This window comes from Diaporthe batatas, assembly GCF_019321695.1.
Source record: "Diaporthe batatas strain CRI 302-4 chromosome Unknown Contig00013, whole genome shotgun sequence".
Classification (NCBI taxonomy): domain Eukaryota; kingdom Fungi; phylum Ascomycota; class Sordariomycetes; order Diaporthales; family Diaporthaceae; genus Diaporthe; species Diaporthe batatas.
In genome coordinates this window covers 751,480-772,430 of record NW_025408560.1, presented here as the reverse complement: position 1 = coordinate 772,430, position 20,951 = coordinate 751,480, and the positions used below count along the sequence as shown (strand labels likewise).

Below are 20,951 nucleotides of genomic sequence, written 5' to 3'. Positions count from 1 at the left end.
GCCTTGAGTTGGCACAGATAGTGAGTCCCTTGGCCCGTCTTCTCGGGTAGTGCGAGTCACCACCTCCTGATATTCATATTGAACATCGTAAACTGCCCTGCCGCTACTCAGTCCTCGGCCAAACACATCTTGCGTTCCTGCTGCGAGTCTTTGGTCTCTACAAAAGCCACGCGGGTTAGTCCGAAGACCTGTAGTTCTCTTCCTGCTTCGAGCGTCAACTGCCATCAGAAGACAATATCAGAGGACTGACTTCAGCATATTCACCCCACATTTCCTCTTGAGAAAGTACACGATAATGCCGACACAATCTGACCAGCACGAGCCCGTGCAGAGAAGCCCATCCGACCACAACACGTCTCAGCAAATCTCGCCGCAGCCCCTCTTTCACCAGCCTTCAGCTCGACAGCCCCCTCCCGGGATGCTTGCGTGCATCTACCAAATACTCTATCCAAACCAGCACGACGAACCAAGGAGAAACCATCCCATCACCTCACCACCACGACCGTCCATATCATACCCCATAGTGCCACCCGATAACAACCCCGTAGACCAATTCGAAAACCCCCGCCCAGCCCCCCTCCCCCCGACTCTCTCCCGTCCACATCTCTCGCCTGCCACGATCTCCGCCCCTATCCCATCCCCTCCCACTCCGTCTCCGTCAACTCCTCCTCCTCCATACTCCCCCACCCCAGACCGAGCCTTGATCAACAGCCACACCAGCAACGCCGCCCACTCCTACGCCTACGCCCACGCCCGCGCGCCCGCCATCAGGAGACCCCTCAGCGTCCCACCGCCCCCGCGCGAGTTCTCCAGCCCCTTCGCGACGGACTTCCCGGACGCCTGCCACTGGTGCTCGCCGCGCCAGTCCCTGCAGCTGGGCCGGTTCGTGCTGTGCAGCGCGTGCCACCGGGTCCGGCACTGCGCCATCGGGCTCGGGGCGGGGCGTGTGGTGTGTAATGAGTGCTTCAGGGTGCACTTTCTTGACGGTAAGGAGTAGACTGTAACGACACGTTTGTGGGTTGTGTCTTTTGGCACAATAGGGAGGACTTCGTTGCTCGTGTGTGAGTAGGAGTGGTTAGTTTTGTAGGGTGACGTAGAAATAGGTGTGTGGGAGACTGTGGGACGCAGTTGCGTTGCTGGTCATCTTAGACGTTTGAAGCTGCTGGTAAGAGTGGCAAGCGACTGTAGTTATGAATGAAGTAGGTCCGTGATACCTTCAGCATAATAAAAAACATTCAAGCAAGAAGAATTTCGACCCTCCCTATCAATATGCTTGTGTTTCGCCATGTATCAGGGATGCGTAACGAATGGTTCTGTCATTTTACACACAAGCCTCACTCTAATCGGCCAAAAAGTTTTCTAATAGTACAGAGACATATAGCCTCCCGATCCCCGTGGAACGCCAAACCAGCGCCGCTTTGCCTTTGTCCAGTGACTAAGTGCTGACCCCCAAGCGATGCGCTGGAAGAAAAAAACAATGACAAAAGGCCCAATGCAACTGTAATGCGCTTTTCGGAGGATGCAAGTGTGTTTGTGCGACCATGTATGCGTATGAGTATGCTGAGCAAGCATCTGGGGCAAAGGCGCGCCCAAGACGAAGCCCATGAACAAACCCGAGGTCCAATGCCCACCCATGTATGAAGACAGCCCAAACACCACACATACACACACACACACATACTCACCAGCCCCACTCCGTAGACAAAAGAGAGAAATTATGGTCGGACCCCAAATAGATGAAATCGAAAGCCCCGAATGGCGGCGAGTGCATCACTCCACTAATGATGTTGATGCCCATCGCCCTCGGCGTGGCCGTGACTGTGGGCGGAATGGCTGCCGGTGCTGGCGCTCTCGACGGCAGTGTCGTCGCCAGACACGGAGCAGCAGCCCTGGCCGACGCAGTCATCGACACACTCGAGAAGACAGCTGTTGTTCCCGGCGGCGCACCTCTGCAGCCCGGTGGGGCCGTCGGCGGAGCCGGCCAGCTGGCGGAGCTGCTGCTCGGCCTGCTCGGCGTGGTCGTGGGACTCGTCCAGGCAGAACTCGGGCTGGATGGTGGCGCTGTGGATGCCGTAGGCGTGCAGGCACTTCCTCACCCGCTTGGCGAGGGTCATGTACTCCTTGCCCCCCGCTTCCGAGATGGGAAATGCGACCTGGATGTGCATGGAGGCGACGATCTTAGAGTCGGACAGCTGCCAGATGTGCACGTGGTGGCACGTCACGACGCCGGGGAGGCTGCCGATGTCCTCCCGGACGTCCTGGACCTCGATGCCCTCGGGCGTGGCCTGCAGCAGGATCTTGGACGTGGCGAAGGTGAGGGGCAACGCGGATTTGAGGATGATGAGCGTGATGAAAAGGGACACGGCTGGATCGGCGTAGTACTTGCCGGGCCAGTCGGTCAGCCAGATGATGAGGGCCGTCACGATGACACCGACGTTCCCGAGGGCGTCGCCGAGGACGTGAAGGACCATGGCGTTCATGCCCATATCGCCATGGTTGTGGCCATGACTCGACTGACCCGGCTTGCGGGGTTTGTTGTGGTTGTGCGTGTGGTGCAGGCTCGAGTCTCTCCGGTGCCTCTTAGGCGGGTGGTCGGCGTGCTTAGCGCTGCCCGAGGAACCCTTCTTCCCAACGAGGGGGGTAGTCTCGGTGGCGGGCTCCTCAGCAACAGCGCTCTCCTCGTCGGTGCTCTCCGACTCGTCTGTTGAGTCATGGGGGCGAGGCCTCGTCGCCGCGATGATATCCTGTCGGAAGCTGGACGGGTAGATGCTGATGTCGTCAATATTAGTGACTTGGTTGCGGCCGCTGCTCGCCCTCCTGCGCGACTTGCCAGCCTGGCCTGCCCTGTTGCTCGTTCTCTCGGGTGTCTGTTGGGCCTCGTCGAACGATATCCGCTTCGATGCCGTCGACGGAGAGCTCTTATGCTGGAATCTCGACACGGCAACCTCGGGGAGAACGTCCAAGATGGGACCGTCGTCCTCTTCCTGGCCTACCCTGCCCTCTTCGGCCTGGCTCAGCTCATCGTGACTGCCGTGTCCGTGGTCGTGTTCGCCGTGGCTGTGATCATGTCCATGATCGCCGTGGTCGTGGTCGTGGTCGTGGCCGCCTCCGTGGTCGTGACCGTGGCCACCTAGCACAACGAAACCAACGAGGTTCGAGGCGAGACCAAAACAACCAACGATGAGGATCAGCTTGGGGTTGGAAATCTCGGGGGGCTCGAAGAATCGCGTGACGGCCTCGAGTACAATGGAGACGCAGAGGGCAATCAGGAAGACAGCGTTGAAGAAGGCGCCGAGGATCTCTGCGCGCAGCCAGCCGTAGGAGTACTTGTCGGTGGTGGCCTTTTGGGCGAGATTGACAGCCCACAGACCGACGAGGAGCGAGATGATGTCGTTGAGCATGTGGAAGGCATCGGCAGTGAGGGCGAGGGACTGGACGACGAAGCCGGTGATGAGCTCCACGAGGAAGAAGACAATGTCGATGGCCAGCATGATGCTGATGCGGGTTGACTTGGACCACGCCATCTTGGCTGTCGCCCGAGGGCTCCCTTCCCTCGCGATGACGCTATCGAGACGGGCAATCGGTGCCCCCGGGTTGCTCCTGGTGACCCCGCTGGCACGCGACGTCGGTGTCTTGGTGTCCTGTTGTCTGTCTGTCTGGTGAGAGAGGTCGCGATCAATGGTGGGGGGTTTGGGGTCCGAATTCGCAAGGTGTGGGTGGCCCTGGTGTTGTCGCACACAGACAAGGCACTAGCGAGCGCAGATAAAAGATATGCGGATAAACTTGTCGGTGGGCGGTGCAGTGAATGTGCACGTAGAGGCAGTGGGCACGACCGACTGGATCTCGTCGCCCGAAGTTTGCTGTTTTCACTAAGGTTCTAAGTTCGCTGGCTGAACCTTGGACAATTCGAGAGTGGAATTCGGCCGGGTCGTGCGTGCCGGTGCAGGCAAGTAGAAGCGACAAGGGCGAAGGATATGGTGCCTAGCCTGGTCGAACTTAATCGCTCTACCAAACTGTGACAGAGTTCGACAGGGATGATAAGAAAAAGAATGAGTGGACGCGTACCCAGCAACCCAGGCCAGACGGAACCCGTCACAGCGTTTATTATAACCGGTCAGAACGGAGACGGAGTAATAAAGACGGGTCAGTTGGGCAGTCGTCTCTTTTTCTAAGCAAGTGGACGACTCGGAGGGGATGACCTGAGAATGCAGATTGCGATTAACCAAGCAGGTGCACTGCATCTGCTGTTGGTGTGCGCCCAACGGATAGTGGAGCCGAGTGAGATGTGAAATGCAGTGGAGATGAGATTGCGACGGAGAGCACCTTGATAGCGCATTACGTGCGGTACGATTGAGCTTTTGCTACAGGGCATTTTCACGGTGGAAATTCGTCCAAACAAAAACATTTGGGACGCTGGTGACATCAGTCCAGATCGTGCCAGGTCACATTCGTCAATCCAACGCCATGTATGGTCTGTCTGAGACCTTTGCCCTTGGGGCCTGCACAACTTAGAACAGCCATGCGCTTTGTGGTCTAGCTCTATGGTTTGTCAGCTCCGACGTCGCCACTTTCAATGTCGCCATATTGCCGCCTCGACCCGAGCAAGTTCTGGAGAAAAGTCTGTCCATTTGTTGAAGCTTAGCTAGCATGATGAATGCGATCAATCACATGCCCTCCCGGGCCCCTGTCCTTTCCTAGGAAACAACTCCTGCCGTGACTCAGCAAACTTGCTCATTTCAAACCGACCGGCTGCTATTACCTTTTCGAGGTGACATGCTTCACATGCATGCCATGCCTCCCACTCCCAACACTGCTCTCCCTTTACTCATAAGAAAATTTGCAAATACCGGCAGCCTATTATTGTACTTGATTTAGTTAGAACTTAGTAGAAGGGGCAGGGGATAGAAAGTCATACAAGTACAAGCGAGCTAGGTTGTACAAATGCTACAAAAGTGAGGCAAGGCACCTACGATACATATGTAGCCTGCGATTCCCCGTCATAGTCACACATTTGACCGGGTGCTTGCTCCAAGTTGCCCCGCAGGCGTGGCCCGCTCAGTACTGAAGAAACAGGTCTCTGCGTGCTTCCTTACACTGGCAGTAGCCAAGCAGTCATTCATCAATGATCGAGCACATCACTCAACCTTGGAAGTCCATGCAAGGAAGGAGTCTCATGGAGTTCAGAGATGCACCCGTCTCGGTGCTTGTATGGTTTTGTTCTCAATCCGTATACATCCCAAAGGCGTACGGCCCCTCGAAGTTTTATTTATATGTAGGGTAGAAGGTGTCGAGCGAGGAGGGCGGAAGAGACATGGTCTCAGCCAGCTAATAATAGTGTATCGTGCTGAGATCCGACGTGATTATGTAGTCCTCCATCCCGTGGAATAAGCACTCTTTCACCGCTGTTCTTGAATCCTAACAAGTCGGTGTCAAAAGTGCCGATCTTGTAGGTATCTTGCGAAGCCACTATGGCAGAGTCCTCGCAGGTCGAAGTCCAAGGACCGAACTCCAAGTCTTCTATGACACATCTGAAAGCCTCTACCGTGGGGGTTCGTCTCGTCACCGGGAAAGCGTGGAAACTCTTGTGCTGAAGTCTCGGTCCGGAATCTCCTCTGTTCTGAAACGTGCAGAGCATGCTTTGGAGAGAGCACAGTGGCAGACATTGCAGGCAAGCTACCTAGGTACGCTGATTGCTGAGCGCTTGCACAACCTTGGATGATGCAAATATGGAGTCAAATTTCGAACAACTCTGAGTCTGCCGCGATGCCTTGTGCCAGCTTCAGCTGGTTCGACAATCCGAGCTGCATTCAAACAACTCCGGCGAGAAGAGCAGCCTACATAGGTACAGGCTTGATATGGGCCAGGCTCATCATGCTGTCCGGTTTATTTACGAGACTTCTTATGGACCATAGGCCTGAGGCACTCATAGTTCTATGCTACTATGCAGTACTTCTGCATCGGCGACACCAAATATGGTACGTGGGCAATGCAGGCCACCTGGGCAACACCTAATTGAGGAGATTTCAAGGTTGCTGGGAACATATATAGAAAGAGGACATCGAATGGCCAAATCAAATGCTAGAAGAACCCCTGGCCTTGTTATGTATGGAACCACTCTGAATTGGACCAGTCTTGGCGGTTGGATCGGGCAACCCCACAGCATATAGGTCGCACGAGGCGTATAAGCGTATTAGATCAATGCACACATAAGGCGTACATACACAGCACTAGGGCGTATCACTTCGAAAGGGTGTACGACTCGTATATTGAATTGGACGAATCCTCGGTGAAGGACTCACACGAGGGCTTGCAAGATAGTCACTGTACCTAGGTAACCATGCCAAGTGAAATTAGGCTGCAGACATGAGTCGATCTCTTCATACCCACACAGACCTACCTCTGGCTTGGGCTTTCCAGACATAGGCATCCATCTGCCTTCATGTTACGTCCCGGTACACCACATTTTAGCTGTGCGTTGGTGCTGACTACTAGCAGCATGTGTGAAGCCAAGTCATACCGGTATGTCGTTACCTAGGGCGCACTCAGACACCTTTGACGCCGAGGATAATCGCATGAACCCTGGATGCTTGTTTCCTTGAGACTGTAGTGTTAACAGTATCGAGATTTATTAGCAGGCTGAGATCTGCATATAAATCGACTTGTAATGCTTCACCAAGGTGCCTCAATCTCCCGATACGCCAACACTTTTCTATTCCTCACGTTCCTCGCTTTTGCTTTCGAGACCCTACTCTTGTGACATGAGTGCTTCGACGATTCCCTGGTCTGCATGCGCAGCCAGTTCAATTTCCTTTCCTACTGTATTCGGTGCCGAAATCCTTGGGCTTACGGCCATTGTCGTACAGAACTACTCGACAGAAGTATCGAGTCAATACTATTACAACAATCCCTCGATCTCTGTAAAAGGAATTGACTACTGCAACATCACTGTCACTTATACTCACCCTGGCCAAGATGACACGATCAACGTTGAGACCTGGCTCCCAATGAATACTTGGAATGGGAGACTGCAGGCTGTCGGCGGCGGCGGCTGGGGCGCCGGCCGATTCTTCTTGTCGTACTCGGCCAAGGCGGGCGCTCTTGGACAAGGCTATGCTGCGACGACCACTGACGCTGGGCTTGGAGAGGACCTTGTACCTGATGAGTGGGCGCTTAACAGTCCCGGGAACGTGAATTTGTATGCCCTTCAAAACTTTGCCTCAGTCTCGCTCAACGATCAGGTACGTCACGGTGTGGAAACGAGAGTCCGGTGTCCAACTGTCATGGGAAATATATGCTAAGTCAAGCCCAATTTTAGTCTATAATTGCCAAAGATATCATCAAAAGCTTTTACGGGCGGCCAGCAAACTATTCCTACTGGAGCGGCTGCTCTCAGGGCGGTCGACAGGGCTTTATGCTTGCCCAGCGCTACCCGGACGCTTACGATGGCATTGCTGCGGCAGCTCCAGCTTTCTACTGGGACCGATTCATCCCAGCCACCTTGTGGACGCAGGTCATGATGGGGATCATGGGGCACTTCCCCCCCAAATGCGAGCTAGACGCGATCACAGAGGCCGCCGTCGCGGCCTGTGATCCTCTGGACGGTGTCACTGATGGCCTCATTAGCGACCTTGATGCGTGCTCTTTCAACCCCTTTTCCATGGTTGACAAAGCGATCGACTGCACTACCACCAGTGAAGTGGTCACTATCAGTGACGCATCTGCTCAAATAGTCAACCTTACCTGGACTGGACCCCGCAAAGCTAACGGGGATTTTCTTTGGCACGGTGTCGACTACCAAGCCCGCCTGACCAGTTCAGGCGGCGAGGCTGTCACAGCCGCTGATCTAGGCTACGCATCGACGAGCTGCAGCTCAAATGGGACATGCGTTGGAGTTCCCCTTGGGCTTGGTGATCTCTGGTTGAAATTCTTCGTCCAAAAGAACCCGGACTGGAATTACACTGTGATTGAGTCTGTGAATGAATTCGCACGGGTGTTCCAGGCTTCTGCTCAACAGTATGATTCCCTCATCGGCACTTCCGATGCCGACCTCTCGGAGTATCGTGATTCTGGTGGGAAACTCATCACTTACCACGGACTGGTAAGCAGCAACATTTTCTGATCCCCCCCTCTCGCAATTTCCAAGGTTCCTTACTCTAACAGACACCATACTGACTTCAAAATGCTCAATAGGCTGATGGTATCATACCAGTAAGAGGCACTAGAGAATACTACAGAAGAGCTGTGGAACGGACTCCAAACATCAAGGATTTCTTCCGCTACTTTGAAGTTCCGGGACTAGGCCATTGCTCAGGTGGAGTGGGAGGACAGCCGACAGCGACATTCCAGGCACTGGTCGATTGGGTTGAGAATGGGATTGCCCCAGAGACACTTCCTATTTCATTCAACGATACAGATGGGACACAATATGATAGGATTTTGTGCCCTTACCCCGAGAGGGCCCAGCTTATTTCTGGCTCTTTGGACGTCACCAAATCCGAGTCCTACCGTTGTGGGGCGTCAAGACTTGATTTTGTCGGTGGAAGGCAGTCTGTTCTCGTCTGAGCCATGAATTATCTAGCGAGTTACGATATTCTCAGTTGATGTTTGCAGCTGTTGTGCGCTCTCGATAGGCTTGAAGTAGCTATGGTGTAGCACATTCTCCTTCGACTATTGATACAAGTAGCTACATCGTAACCACAAGCAGGTGTCGTCATGCATATGAGTTCATTCGTTTTCACGATTTGAGGGTTCCACCAAGAATCTGGGAGACGAATGGATCTCTTACGGATTCAAAGACATGAGATATTGTGTGGGTGTGCGTGCCTCAGGCATGACATGCTTAATCTGTAAGGAAGGAGCACTGGGAAAGCACAGGACATTTCAGGGAACACAACCCATCTGGGCAACCTTGGGGAAAAGAAACATTTGAAGGAGATGACAGAAAAGCACCAACAAGCACAGAAATCTACAGGCAATGCCTCCAAGACTTGTCAAACCTGAATCTCAAGTTTATCACTTCCTAACCAGCCCAAAATCATGTCCTATTGATGTAAGGATCGATACGCCCTGAGGTTGAGCAGTTCTTCTCATGCCAATCTAAAACGTGGCAGGCCAGGGCAGACAAAAGAGCGCATGTGGCGGAACTTTCCAAGTCACTCAATCAACATCCTCTCCACTAGCTAGCTGTTCATGGCACCTTTGAGTTGCGCGTTGACAGCTGTAATTTGTCCTCGATCATCATCGAATCTTAGACAAAGGCTGATTTGGAATCCGGCAGTCGCTCCTGGAAGCACTTGAGCCCGCCGAAAACCTACAAACGAATACAAATTCGAAGAGTAGGGCAATCTGACCAGCCGGAAAAGGAATGATAATATTGGAACAAATTTCCAGTCGGCGGCCACCTTTGCGACAAAGACAGCCCGACTGGATTTCAATGTTGCACTGCCGCTACCCATGCCTTTCTCGTCGACCACGTTCAGCCACCACGAGAGATGATACGACCGAGGGAAGCGATATGAGACTCGGCGCGATCTTCCGGGCGGGCGTGCAGGCCTCGACAAAAGTGTACACTCCCGTGTGCTCCCGTGTGCTCTCTCGCGCCGACCTTGGTAATACTGTTACTCGACGACTTCGTATCTAATCCTGGCCTAACCTCCAAGAAAGTTGACGGCAGCGTCACAGTACGGACAAACTACTAGTTAGGGCGTAGCCTGCGTCTCTTGGGCCGGGCCTGGTCGGGTTAAAGTGGGGGCTTTATCAGTGTTTACGGGTGAGGCTCCTCGAATACATACATGCGGAGCCGCGTGCATATGCAAAGCCAACCCCTTGGCCAGCACGCACTTGCTTGTCGGACCACGCTCCCGGAAAATGCTTGGCAGGATCTGGACTGTCGCACCTGTGTAATTGTCCAGATCGGGTCTAAATCCTCCAAGGAAACACGGTGGGTGATATCGTGCAATGCAGGTGCCCCTTATAACGATCACATATTGACTACTCAGGTGGCTTGGACAAAAGGTACTACCGAGCCAAAAAGAGCTTATTTCCCCTCGGGATCTCGAGAGCTAATAGGGAAAGACCGGAACTCCCGAGGTACGAAGCCGATGTTATCAGAGGCGGGCCTGTCTCCTTCTGCCACTGAGACTTCGCTTGCGGATTTAGAAAGTGATCTCTTCACTATTTGTGTATAGATTTTCAGCTGGGCTCCCTCGCTCACGAGAGAATTATGCAGCCCAGCTGGAACCACGCGCCACGGAAGAGGAACACTGGTCGGGGACGCAACCCGTCTTCTAGAAGATCTGAGCCAGTCTTGGAATGCACAGGCAAAGTTCTTTTCCGAGCGGTTGTTACGGCGATACCAGACAAAAAAGGTGTCACAGCTGTGCGCAGAGTCCATCTGGTGCCGACAAGCGCATTCGAGCCAGTGTTTTACACATAAGAGCGCGGAACGCCAACCCTTTGCTACAAAGTGCCAGATCCAGACCCAAAGACATCAAGCTTATACCCTTCCTAGTACTTCTTGCTATATGGAAGGTTAGATTGCGCATAATACACCAAAATTCATACGAGAGTCACTGGGTGGTAGCAAGCGGCACCTGCCACCTTCAATCTGGTCATGTATGTGCCGCAAACCCTCAACAGCCGACAGTCTTTCCGACTTGTCCAGTCCCACACGCGCAAACAGGGTTGACGCTACCGTGCCACCGCATGACACTCTGCATCATTTTTCAGAGGGTAGGTAAATACACACGATACGCCTATCAGTCAAATGCTCCATGGAACTGCAGCCAAGTTACCCGACGGCTCTCATGCCGTACTCCCGTGAGTGAGCGCGGCGGCCTGACTTTCCTTGAAGATCAGTCACAACTGCAATGCACAAGACATGTGAAAATTCACGGCACTTGGGCGAATCCGCTGGCTGAAGGTCCAGGGGTATCAAATCCGCCCGAGATGTCCAACGACTCGGAGCGAGTCAGCCAGGAGGTTATGGAAAGCTGACTTAATATCCTGTCTGTGTCCTAAAGTTGAGATGGTGAATGTTGGTCAGCCTGGGCTCGAGGGCCAACCCGTGATTCGACTCATTTGGGGCGGATGCTGACATTCCTATCTAGTCTCGGTTCTAGAACACAACGCCTCGGTTTGTGGCGCCGCGGCTCGTTTTAAGCCTCCTCCAACGTTTAGCTCTTCCAAGGTTGTTTCGTGAACAGCCCTACTACTGACCATATGGATCAGATACAGTGGTACGGCTAAACTGTGATTGATGGAAACAACAGGTGTCCAAAATCGTATACTAGTCAACCAAATTCTCGAACCCAATACTTGGGATTTGCACAGATGATGCCAGGGATTGTGTTCACGGTAATCTATCACAATCATGGCACACCCATTTCAGACGGGAAGGCTCACATGTCAGACGAGCCTGCTACAACACCCATACCATACCTGAACGGGCAAACATGTCCACGGTATGAGTGCCAGTTCTGGCCAGGCACTGGCAGCTGCAGACACAGGATGCACAAGGTTGCATCCCCCGAGATCGTACTCCGTACTCCGCACTGCCCGCCCTCAAGCTCGTCGGCGCCCGCCGGATTACAAATTGCAACGAAACAGCTGGAGCACATCCTGATGCTCAGCAAACATGGATCGAGAAAGGTGTGCGGTGTCGAAGACAGCTCCGGGGCGGTCGGGCTTACTACGTCGTCGAAGCGTTGTGGTGAAGCTGCCCCGGGAACCAATCCGACGAGGCTCACTGGGTCCGGAAGTCCCGAGTAGAGGAGCCCCGGGCCGGGTTCCCGCACGCTGGCAGACCCCCACTTGATATGGGCCTGCGCCGAGGTGGTGGGGGATCCGCGTGGTTGGTCTGATGGGCATCTTGTTCCTGCACCAAGAGGCCCAATTCCAGCATTCACGCTTGATCGGCATCGGCATGGGAAAGGGATATCCCATCTTCGGTTCAGAGGCCGCTAAAACAATCTGCCAGATCAATGACAGCCCTCAAGTGCTGGAGGTGCCGCGGGACCTTCCTGGCTTGGATGCGGACTCGCTGCCCGGGACGAGGCCAGACGGTCCTGAGGCCCTGTGCGAGCTTCTTATTAGGTAGCAACAGCCGAGGACGTCGCAGCAGAGAGGGCAGCATTCGAGCATGTCATAACTCTGGGCGTCGCAAATGTACCATGATATTCTGGCGCCTTGTTGCAACAGCAAAGTATGTATCACGGCGGCAGCGGCAGGTGAGAGCCGCCGGGACTACCAACCGCCTCGTGGAGTCGTGGGCAAGGATCCCCGTTTCCCAGCCCTGTGTCCCTAGCCGTCAATCCCGAAAAGACCGTGGCCGTGGCCTGCATCCAGGAACACCGGTTCGGTCTGCCACACCTTGCCACCTTGCTACCTTCCATCTGCCTGGTCTGCCTGCACACTGCAGGCCAAGGTTTGAATCCCTGCCCACCTGCCCATGCATTGCAACCATTGGAGAGCAAGCAGGAAATGCCCCGAGTGGCGTTTCCTTTGCATGGCCCGCGACCTGCACAAGCTTCGAGAAGAGTGCCCTTTTGGGGCCCTCGAGTTCCGCTCCCGACACACGAGATGGCCTCTCTGAGCGTCGACCTCGGCAGGTCGACGCCGAGCTGCTCACCTGTGGGCACACGCCGAAGGACAACTTCGGAGCTTCCAACACAAGTCTTGAGCGAGACCAGTCGTTCTATGCTGCGGGCTCAACGGCAACGTCCTGGGGGTTGTGTGTGAAAACCACTATGGCCATTTTCTGAAACTGCGAACCCCATAACAATACCACCGCTCATACGGTCCGTCCCTACCGATCTGACTATTCCCCATTGCGAGCCGCAATAATATGCGTCCCTAATACACCAGCAGTCAAGTGACGGCACCATATGCACTCCAACAGCCCCAACAGCTCCCACAGGGACCATCCCTACTCCCCACGCAGCTCGTCCTCCGCTGTCCCTCCTCCTAGCCCTCTCTTGGCTCAATCAATGGTGTCGATCCACATGAGCTTTTGGTGGACGTGTCCTGCGGGAAAACAACCGCATCATGAACATGTTGGAGAAACTACTCCTCATTACTATCCGTCGTATTGATCTCATGTTGATGAGCCCCAAGCTCTATGGTCTCCAGATACTACCTATCGGGGGCTTATGAGGCGAGTTTCTCTGCCAAGGACGCGTCTTTACGGCACTTGAACTCCTACTCGATGGATTTTCTCTACAGTTCATTTGGAGGGCGGCTAAATCTCGGCAGGGGTGGAGCAGCCATGCTCCGGCCCTGCTGATCCATCGCCTACGGCTTATATAGATATCAAGCCATCCCCGTGACTTCTCTGCCGGGTGGATGTGTTGGATGCCAGTCACAGCCAACAAGATCGCGTCCAGCCTTGTTTGAGTCGATAACGAGTTGGCCACTAGTCTTTGATCCTTCTTATCTCTTGCGTGCTGCTGAGATATCCACGTTCGTTCCCCATCCTCGACCTAGTAGTCATACCTCTGAGCATGCGTTTGAACCCTCAGCTTGACTTCCAACTTTCACATTTCAGTCAAGGCATATACACCTTACAGTAAAAGACAACGGTGCCAAGATGGCCATCATCTCAGAAGTTGCCCGGGACATGGCTCTGGACAGTGATGTGGACATTGACGCATCCCCCGTCGAGATCGGAAGTGCCGAACTAGTTTCCACCCCCGAGACGGAGGTGACGCCACCAGAGAGCCCTGTTCAGGGCCATCGAAGCCATCTCTCGAGTGAGAGACTGTGGGCCAAGAAGAAGCTGTCTCAGCTCACTCAAGAAGAGAAGGTAGGTAGAAAACCCTGCTCTCAGGAAGCAGCTTTGTTTCACGGACGTCACTGATGTCCGCCAGGTCTCCCTCCTTACCGCCGCAGACTTCTGGAGGACGAAATCCATCGCTTCGAAAGGCATACCCGCCGCAAAGACCAGTGACGGACCCAATGGTGCCCGTGGGGGAATCTTTGTGGGCGGCACCAAGGTGAGCTCCAATCTCCAGTGCCCCCGAAAAGTGGTTGAAATGTGCTAAGCGGTTATCAGGCAGCTTTATTCCCCTGTGGAGTATCACTAGCCGCGACATGGAACCAGGACTTGTTATTCGAAGTCGGCCAGCACCTCGCCGACGAGGTCAGGGCGAGGTCCGCGCACATCCTGCTTGCGCCCACCGTTTGCATGCACCGCCACCCGCTGGGCGGCAGAAACTTCGAGTCGTTCTCGGAAGATCCGCTTCTTACGGGAAAGCTCGCGGCGCAGTACATCCAGGGTTTGCAGCAGAAAGGCGTTGCTGCCACTATCAAGCGTTCGTTGCGCCCAGACCTGGGGGTTGACTGCGAAATCCTGCTGACAATATGAGGCAGACTTTGTCGGAAACGAGCAGGAGACTCACCGACTGACCATCAACTCCATCGTGCGGGAGAGAGCGTTGCGTGAGCTGTATCTCAAGCCATTCGAGATTGCTGTGCGGGAGGCCAACCCGTGGGCGATCATGTCGTCTTACAACCTTGTGAATGGCGTGCACGCGGATATGAACACTCTGACTTTGAAAGATATCCTGCGAGGCGAGTGGGGCTATGACGGGTAAGTCTCCTGCTCCCAGCAACCGGGAGACGGTACCAGACCTTAATATCTCCTACAGAACGGTGATTTCGGACTGGGGTGGCATCAACTCGACCGTGGAATCGATCGTGGCAGGATGTGATATTGAGTTCCCCTTCTCGACAAAATGGAGGTTCGAAAAGGTCCTAGACGCTCTCAAAAAGGGCAAGATCTCTCAAGCGGACATCGATCAGGCGGCAGAAAACGCTCTGACTCTGGTCCACCGAGTCACGGGTGGCGAAGCATACACCGAGGAGCCGGAGAGGCAAGACAACCGGCCGGAAACGCGCGAGTTGATCAGGGAGGCTGGGACCCAGGGGCTGACGCTCCTCAAGAACGAGGGCGGCATCCTCCCCATCAACCCGAGAACCTCAAAACTAGCCGTCATCGGCCCCAACGCCAACAGAGCGATCGCTGGCGGCGGAGGAAGTGCCAGCCTGAACCCCTATTATAACACACTTCCTCTGGATAGCATCAGGAAAGCCGCCAAGCAGGAAGTGATATATGCGCAGGGCTGCCACATCAACAAGTGGCTCCCTGTGGCTTCTCCATTTTGCAGAACCGACGACGGGAAGCAAGGTGTCACGATTGACTGGTTCGTAGGAGACAAGTTTAAGGGGTCTCCGGCCGTGCAGCAGAGGAGGACGAATACCGACCTATTCCTGTGGGATTCTGCGCCACTCTCACAGGTGGGACCGGAATGGTCGGCGATCGCTAGGACGTCCTTGGTGCCCACGATATCAGGACGACACACCATCAGCTTCATGAGCGTCGGACCGGGCAGGCTGTACCTCGACGACAAGCTCGCCCTGGACCTCTGGGACTGGACAGAGGAGGGCGAGGCCATGTTCGACGGCTCGGTGGACTACCTCGTCGAGGTGGACATGGAGGCTGGCAAGGCGGTGGAGCTCAGGGTAGAGATGACGAACGAGCTGCGGCCCATCTCGAAGCAGAAGCAGTTCAACATGACGCATAAGTACGGGGGCTGCCGCATCGGCTTCAAGCAGGAGGACAAGGTCGACTACCTCCAGCAGGCCATCGAGGCGGCGAAGAAGGCCGACGTTGCTGTCGTCGTCGTCGGTCTTGATGCGGAGTGGGAGTCTGAGGGATACGACCGGCAGACGATGGACCTGCCGTCCGACGGCAGCCAGGACCGCTTGATCCAGGCGGTGGTCAAGGCGAACCCGAACACAGTTGTTGTGAACCAGTCTGGGTCGCCGGTGACGATGCCGTGGGCTGACGAGGTCCCTGCGATCGTACAGGCGTGGTACCAGGGCCAGGAGGCCGGCAATGCGCTGGCTGATGTCTTGTTTGGTTTCAAGAACCCGAGTGGGAAGCTTCCGGTCAGTCACTGAACCGAGAGAGTCTGTTCCTGTTTACTGACTGTTACACCCAGTGCACCTTCCCCAAGGCCCTCACAGACACCCCGGCGTACCACAACTGGCCCGGCGAGAACCTCGACGTCGTCTACGGCGAGGGCCTGTACATCGGGTACAGGCACTACGAGCGGGCCAACATCGCGCCCCTGTTCCCCTTCGGCCACGGGCTGTCCTACACGGAGTTCGAGTACGGGCGGCCCTCGCTCAGCGGCAAGGTGCTCTGCGGGGCCGGCGCGCCGCTCGAGCTGACGGTGGCGGTAAGCAACGTGGGCGAGGCCGACGGGTACGAGACGGTGCAGCTGTACGTGCGCGACGAGAAGTCGAGACTGCCCCGGCCGGAGAAGGAGCTCGTCGCGTTCGAGAAGGTGTTCCTCGAGAGGGACCAGACCAGGCACCTCCGGGTCAGGATCGACAAGTATGCCGTGGGGTACTACGACACGTCGCTGAGGGCGTGGATCGCCGAGGAGGGGAGGTTTGAGGTCCTCATCGGGGCGTCGTCGGCTGATATCAGGTTGGTCTCCCTCTTCTCTGCTCTGGATGTGGTGTTGGGTTTTCTTGGCGGTGTTGCACATGCTAACAACAGTATTTGTCGTGCAGGCGAAAGATATCGTTTGAAGTCGAGGAGTCCTTCACCTGGGTCTTCTAGAGGCGCCCTTTGTCACGCTGCGAGTCACGGTAACCTTCGGCACACTCCTTGATGTCTTCATTGCACGTGCAGGAGGGTTCGGCAACGCGGCAAAGTGCACCAAGACCAAGGGGTCTTGGCCCGCCGTTTTGAGGGCTGCCTGTGCTTGGCTGTCTTAGATATTTTTTTCTATGGTATTTTATTTTTGTTTTCGTTTTCGTTCTGCCTTTCTATTGTAGATATATTACATATGAACCCATCCTGGGTCTACTTCGTGTGGACTGAGTTGAGGGGGGAAGGTGGCATGGCTCTTGCCTGCTGCTTATGCCGTGGGTGGCAGCCTGTTTGGCAGTCAGTCTGTGAGAGGAGGACTGGGCGAGGTCCTCGACGTGATAAGGTATTCGGGGCGAGATGCCTCGATGCGAGAGTTGCTGAATGGGATCCACTGAGCCGTGTGCCGTGTGCCGGGCAGTTGCATGTCGTGTTTGAAGACCCTGGTTCGAGATGGGGAAAGTGATTTTCCAGACTGGGGATGCCGCTCCCCTGGGCTTGACTGGCTGCTGACTGGCTCCAACTGGCAGGCGTCCCCATATCTGCTGTGACTACCGCTCGTGGCTGCCAGCGAAGCCTATAACTACAAGAGTCAACAGGTAATGTGACCATGGCTGGTCTGCTGACCCTGCAGCCAGTCCTGGGCTGCCCTGGGGGGAAAGTCAATAAGTGGCCGTGTTGGTCATTTCGGGGAATTTTGACAACGGACGGTTCCTCGAGCGGGGATGACATTGCTTGCATGGCTTGCTTGGCTGGGACAGAGCTGGGGGTGTGTGCGCCCACGGCTCGGAGGTTTGCCGTTTGACTTCAATAGTTTTCCTTAGTCGTGCACTCATGGCATAAGGTATTGCAAACGAAATTGTCCCTTGTTATGCCATTTTATCAACTAGGAATGTCAAGTGCGTAATCGACCAAGATAATTTCTACCCGAACTGGCTGCGGTTCATTGCCAAGCCTGCAAATATGCTCTGTACGGCACTTGGGCTCTAGCGACTCTGAAGGAAGGAGCCTCGGCTCCGAGTCGAGATCAGCTCATCTAAATGGACCAAAGTACGTACCGTAATGTACTCCGTAGTCCAATGTCTAATGGCAGTTCGCGGGGAGCTGAGAGCTCCTGCCGCGCTACTCTGATTTGGGGGCCGCAGCCTTCCCAAAAGTCAATGAGACATGGTTTAAGCCAGTTGTCTGCATGCAGCTCTTCTGCATTCCTCACCAAACCCACGCGACCACTCACTCCGGTCTTGTTCCTGAAACCTTGCTTGACACATTCACTCTCGTTTTTTTTTCCCTTCCTCTTTTTGCCCTCTCTTCCTAGAGTCCCCAGTCACCCCGCCTAGCAGCCCTGCAGAACTGCGGGTCAGGGGTCGTCATCGGGCTTGTCGTGGGGCACTGCCTGTGGTACTGCTTTTACATGGTACCCTTCCTCAACCTGCGCAGGCTGGATTCAAGGCATGGCTGTCAGACATAGGCCACCACCACCGCTGGCTCCATAGCAGACACCCAACTTGTCTTCGAATTACCTACCTTCACTCCGGATATTCAGTCCAACATCCATCTATCTGACCTACCGCGCACACACCCCCTGCCTCCTATGCGAGCCGTGTCATGGCTGGCTACACCGGCAGTGGCAATGGCGGTCCTCCCATCTCGTCCGGCTACGCTCCCCACGCCCCGTCCAGCCTCCGCCAGAACTATCCTCACCTCGACGAGGACCCCATAGGCGATTTTATGCGCTTCCTCAAGCGCCAGGTCCAGGCCCTGCAGCGTTTCTGGAACGCCAGAGGGAAGAGGGCGACGCTGGCCTTGCTGCTCGAGGTGGCGCACCAGCTGCGCAGGAACCTGACATGGCGTCGCCTGTCCAGCTTCCCACACCTCCTGGTTATAATATGGGCCGTGGTTTTGCTTTGGGGGGAGAGATGGATATTCCACACAAAAGTCGAGAGCTGTCACTGGACTAACTGGGAGAAATGGGTAATGACCTCTCAACTGCCACCAGACCAGAACAGACACATGAAGCTGACGCATATGTTATATATAGCCTTCCGGTGCCACACCCCATCACCTCATCTTCGTCGCGGACCCTCAACTCATCGATCCACACTCTTACCCCGGACGACCGTGGCCGATCAGCTCCTTGACTGTTACCGTCACCGACAACTACATGCGCCGGTCGTATCTCCAGCTACAGGAGCAGCTACATCCGGACACCGTCTTCTTCCTGGGCGACCTCTTCGATGGCGGGAGGGAGTGGCGGACCTATCACGGCGATACCCCAGATCCAAGCTGGAATCACCGACCGAAGGGGGAAGTCGGCTACGCAAAAAAGTGGAAGAAAAAGTACGGCGAGGACTTTTGGCTCAAGGAATACGCGAGGTGGGTTGGGCTGTTTGCCGAGCCTTGGAACCTGGGCGGATCAGAAGCTGGGGCAGGCCAAAGAGGAAGAAGGCTGATCGCCAGTCTGCCTGGCAACCACGATCTCGGTTTTGGGTCAGAGGTCAAGGTTCCCGTGAGAAACCGCTTCGAAGCGTATTTTGGGGATGTGAACAGGGTGGACGTCATCGCGAACCACACCTTTGTGTCGATAGACGCGGTATCCCTCAGTGCCCGCTCCTCTGACGACCGAAGTAAGGCCGATCTGAGCAGCATATACAAGCCAACGGAGGATTTCTTGAACAAGGCGCAACTATCCAAACGAAAAGCTGTTGAGCGAGAGCTACGGCGACTTCGGGGGGAAGTCGAGGAGGTGCCACAAGAGCACAAGATCGAGGACGCACTTTCGGCAGAATTCAACAACATCCCGACGCTGAACCCAGGCGAAGGGAAGGCAGAGCTGCCAACGATACTACTTTCTCATGTGCCTTTATACAGGCCGCCGGGGACGCAGTGTGGGCCTATGCGAGAACACTGGCCGCCGTCGAACCCAGCGGACCCAGGAGCCCGAGACGACAGGAATGCGATTTCCGTGTCTAGGGGCTACCAGTACCAGAACGTGCTCAATGAGGTGGACTCGATCGAGGTGGTCAACAAGATCGGCAACATCATCCATGCGTTTTCTGGCGACGACCACGACTACTGCGAGCTGAGGCACGCTGACAACCAGGCGAATGTGAAGGAGATTACCGTCAAGAGCACGAGCATGGCCATGGGGGTCCCCACGCCAGGTTTTGTCATGGTCAGCATGTACAACCCCATCGATACGGAAGGCAAGCCGCTCTCGGGCGACCAGACTCAGACTCTCCAGACGCATCTGTGCCTGCTGCCAAGCCAGTTGTCCACGTACGCTCGCTACGGCGGTTTTGCGTTTGTCTGCGCTGTGGCACTCACCATCAGGGCATTGCTCGTGCCCATCCTGAACCTACAGCCTTTTGCGCTGGAACCCAGCGGCCCGGGCAGCAGGTCGCGGGCCGGCCTCCCCTCGTCCAAAGCAAAGCTGGACGACCACGACCCTGAGCAAGCCTCGTCCGGATACGGGCACGGATCCTCGGCGTCGTCGTTCAACTCGGCCGCCCCGCACCGGTCAGCGACGCGAGATAGGAGCGCGTCTTTCACGCCCGGGGTGAGGGCGAACGGCCTCGCAGCGCAGGCGCGCAACGCGTCGCCTAAGCGGCAACCAGGTGGGAACACCAAGGGCCTCGCGAGGCACAGCTCTAACAGGGAGAAGAACGGGGGCCGCTGGGCAGGATGGGGCAATGGGCCCAAGATAGAGATCGACATCGGCGAGGACGATGAGTATTACTATGACGCGGGCAAGTCGCGGTGGAAGGCGACCAGGTCAACGAAGAGGGGCAGCAGGAACACCCTGATGACAGCGTGGAGGGAATTATGGACCACGGCATGGAGAGTATTGTGGATGGTCGGGGGTTTCTGGCTGTGGTTGGCTTATAAGGGATGATGATGCGAGGGAGTGAATTATTGTTGTTGTTAATGAGCCTGGGGGACGTATACCCGTCTCATATAATTCAGTGTATAAACCATCCCCGCTGCTATGTGCACAGGAGTGCAAACCATATGTGACGAGGCTTTGAATTTGATCACCCCTTTCTATCGGAAATGCCTACCTAGGTACGTCTAGCCGACTGACTCCTGGCGCCGTTGTGGCCCAATTGTCTGGGCCGACCAACCGGCCGGGCCAGCAGACGGTGGACCCAGATAGGAAGGAGGCCGGTCTAAATTTAGGGAACAAGACAACAACTTTGTGCTGCCTCGACAGGTATCTGGAAGGAAAGAGAGAAAGAGAATACACATGTTCATTACATATCAAATTAGTCGGCTGAAGCGACATACTGAGAAG

The 20,951-nt window shown here is 55.3% G+C and overlaps 5 protein-coding genes across 5 annotated transcripts; 4 read left to right on the top strand and 1 right to left on the bottom strand.

Annotated features, from left to right (window-relative positions):
• Positions 1–295: 295 nt before the first annotated feature.
• KVR01_010328 (uncharacterized protein) lies at positions 296–997 on the top strand (the record flags this gene model as incomplete). Its single annotated transcript, XM_044785322.1, has 1 exon — positions 296–997. One exon carries the CDS (start codon positions 296–298, stop codon positions 995–997), a length of 702 nt encoding a protein of 233 aa, XP_044640487.1.
• Positions 998–1,013: 16 nt separating this feature from the next.
• KVR01_010702 (uncharacterized protein) lies at positions 1,014–4,363 on the bottom strand. Its single transcript, XM_044792417.1, has one exon. The coding sequence runs from the start codon at positions 3,522–3,524 to the stop codon at positions 1,779–1,781; it is 1,746 nt and encodes a 581-aa protein (XP_044640861.1). The 5' UTR covers positions 3,525–4,363; the 3' UTR covers positions 1,014–1,778.
• A 2,395-nt stretch (positions 4,364–6,758) lies between these two features.
• On the top strand, positions 6,759–8,562 carry KVR01_010629 (uncharacterized protein; the record flags this gene model as incomplete). The annotated part of the gene is made up of 3 exons (XM_044793370.1): positions 6,759–7,238; positions 7,316–8,098; positions 8,191–8,562. The coding sequence occupies 3 exons, from the start codon at positions 6,759–6,761 to the stop codon at positions 8,560–8,562; spliced, it is 1,635 nt and encodes a 544-aa protein (XP_044640788.1).
• Positions 8,563–13,585: 5,023 nt separating this feature from the next.
• Positions 13,586–16,630, top strand: KVR01_010151 (uncharacterized protein; the record flags this gene model as incomplete). Its single annotated transcript, XM_044790137.1, has 7 exons — positions 13,586–13,801; positions 13,866–13,991; positions 14,051–14,309; positions 14,368–14,587; positions 14,646–15,948; positions 16,002–16,495; positions 16,582–16,630. 7 exons carry the CDS (start codon positions 13,586–13,588, stop codon positions 16,628–16,630), a joined length of 2,667 nt encoding a protein of 888 aa, XP_044640310.1.
• Positions 16,631–17,877: 1,247 nt separating this feature from the next.
• Positions 17,878–20,643, top strand: KVR01_010438 (uncharacterized protein). Its single transcript, XM_044790329.1, has 2 exons — positions 17,878–18,631; positions 18,699–20,643. Exons 1-2 carry the CDS (start codon positions 18,266–18,268, stop codon positions 20,550–20,552), a joined length of 2,220 nt encoding a protein of 739 aa, XP_044640597.1. The 5' UTR covers positions 17,878–18,265; the 3' UTR covers positions 20,553–20,643.
• Positions 20,644–20,951: the final 308 nt, after the last annotated feature.

Excerpts from the sequence above, each read along its gene's own strand:
- KVR01_010702 (XM_044792417.1), bottom strand. The coding sequence starts at position 3,524 with ATGGCGTGGTCCAAGTCAACCCGCATCAGCATCATGCTGGCCATCGAC.
- KVR01_010438 (XM_044790329.1), top strand. The coding sequence starts at position 18,266 with ATGGCTGGCTACACCGGCAGTGGCAATGGCGGTCCTCCCATCTCGTCC. Across the intron at positions 18,632-18,698 it reads GGACTAACTGGGAGAAATGG|CCTTCCGGTGCCACACCCCA; the intron begins GTAATGACCTCT and ends TGTTATATATAG.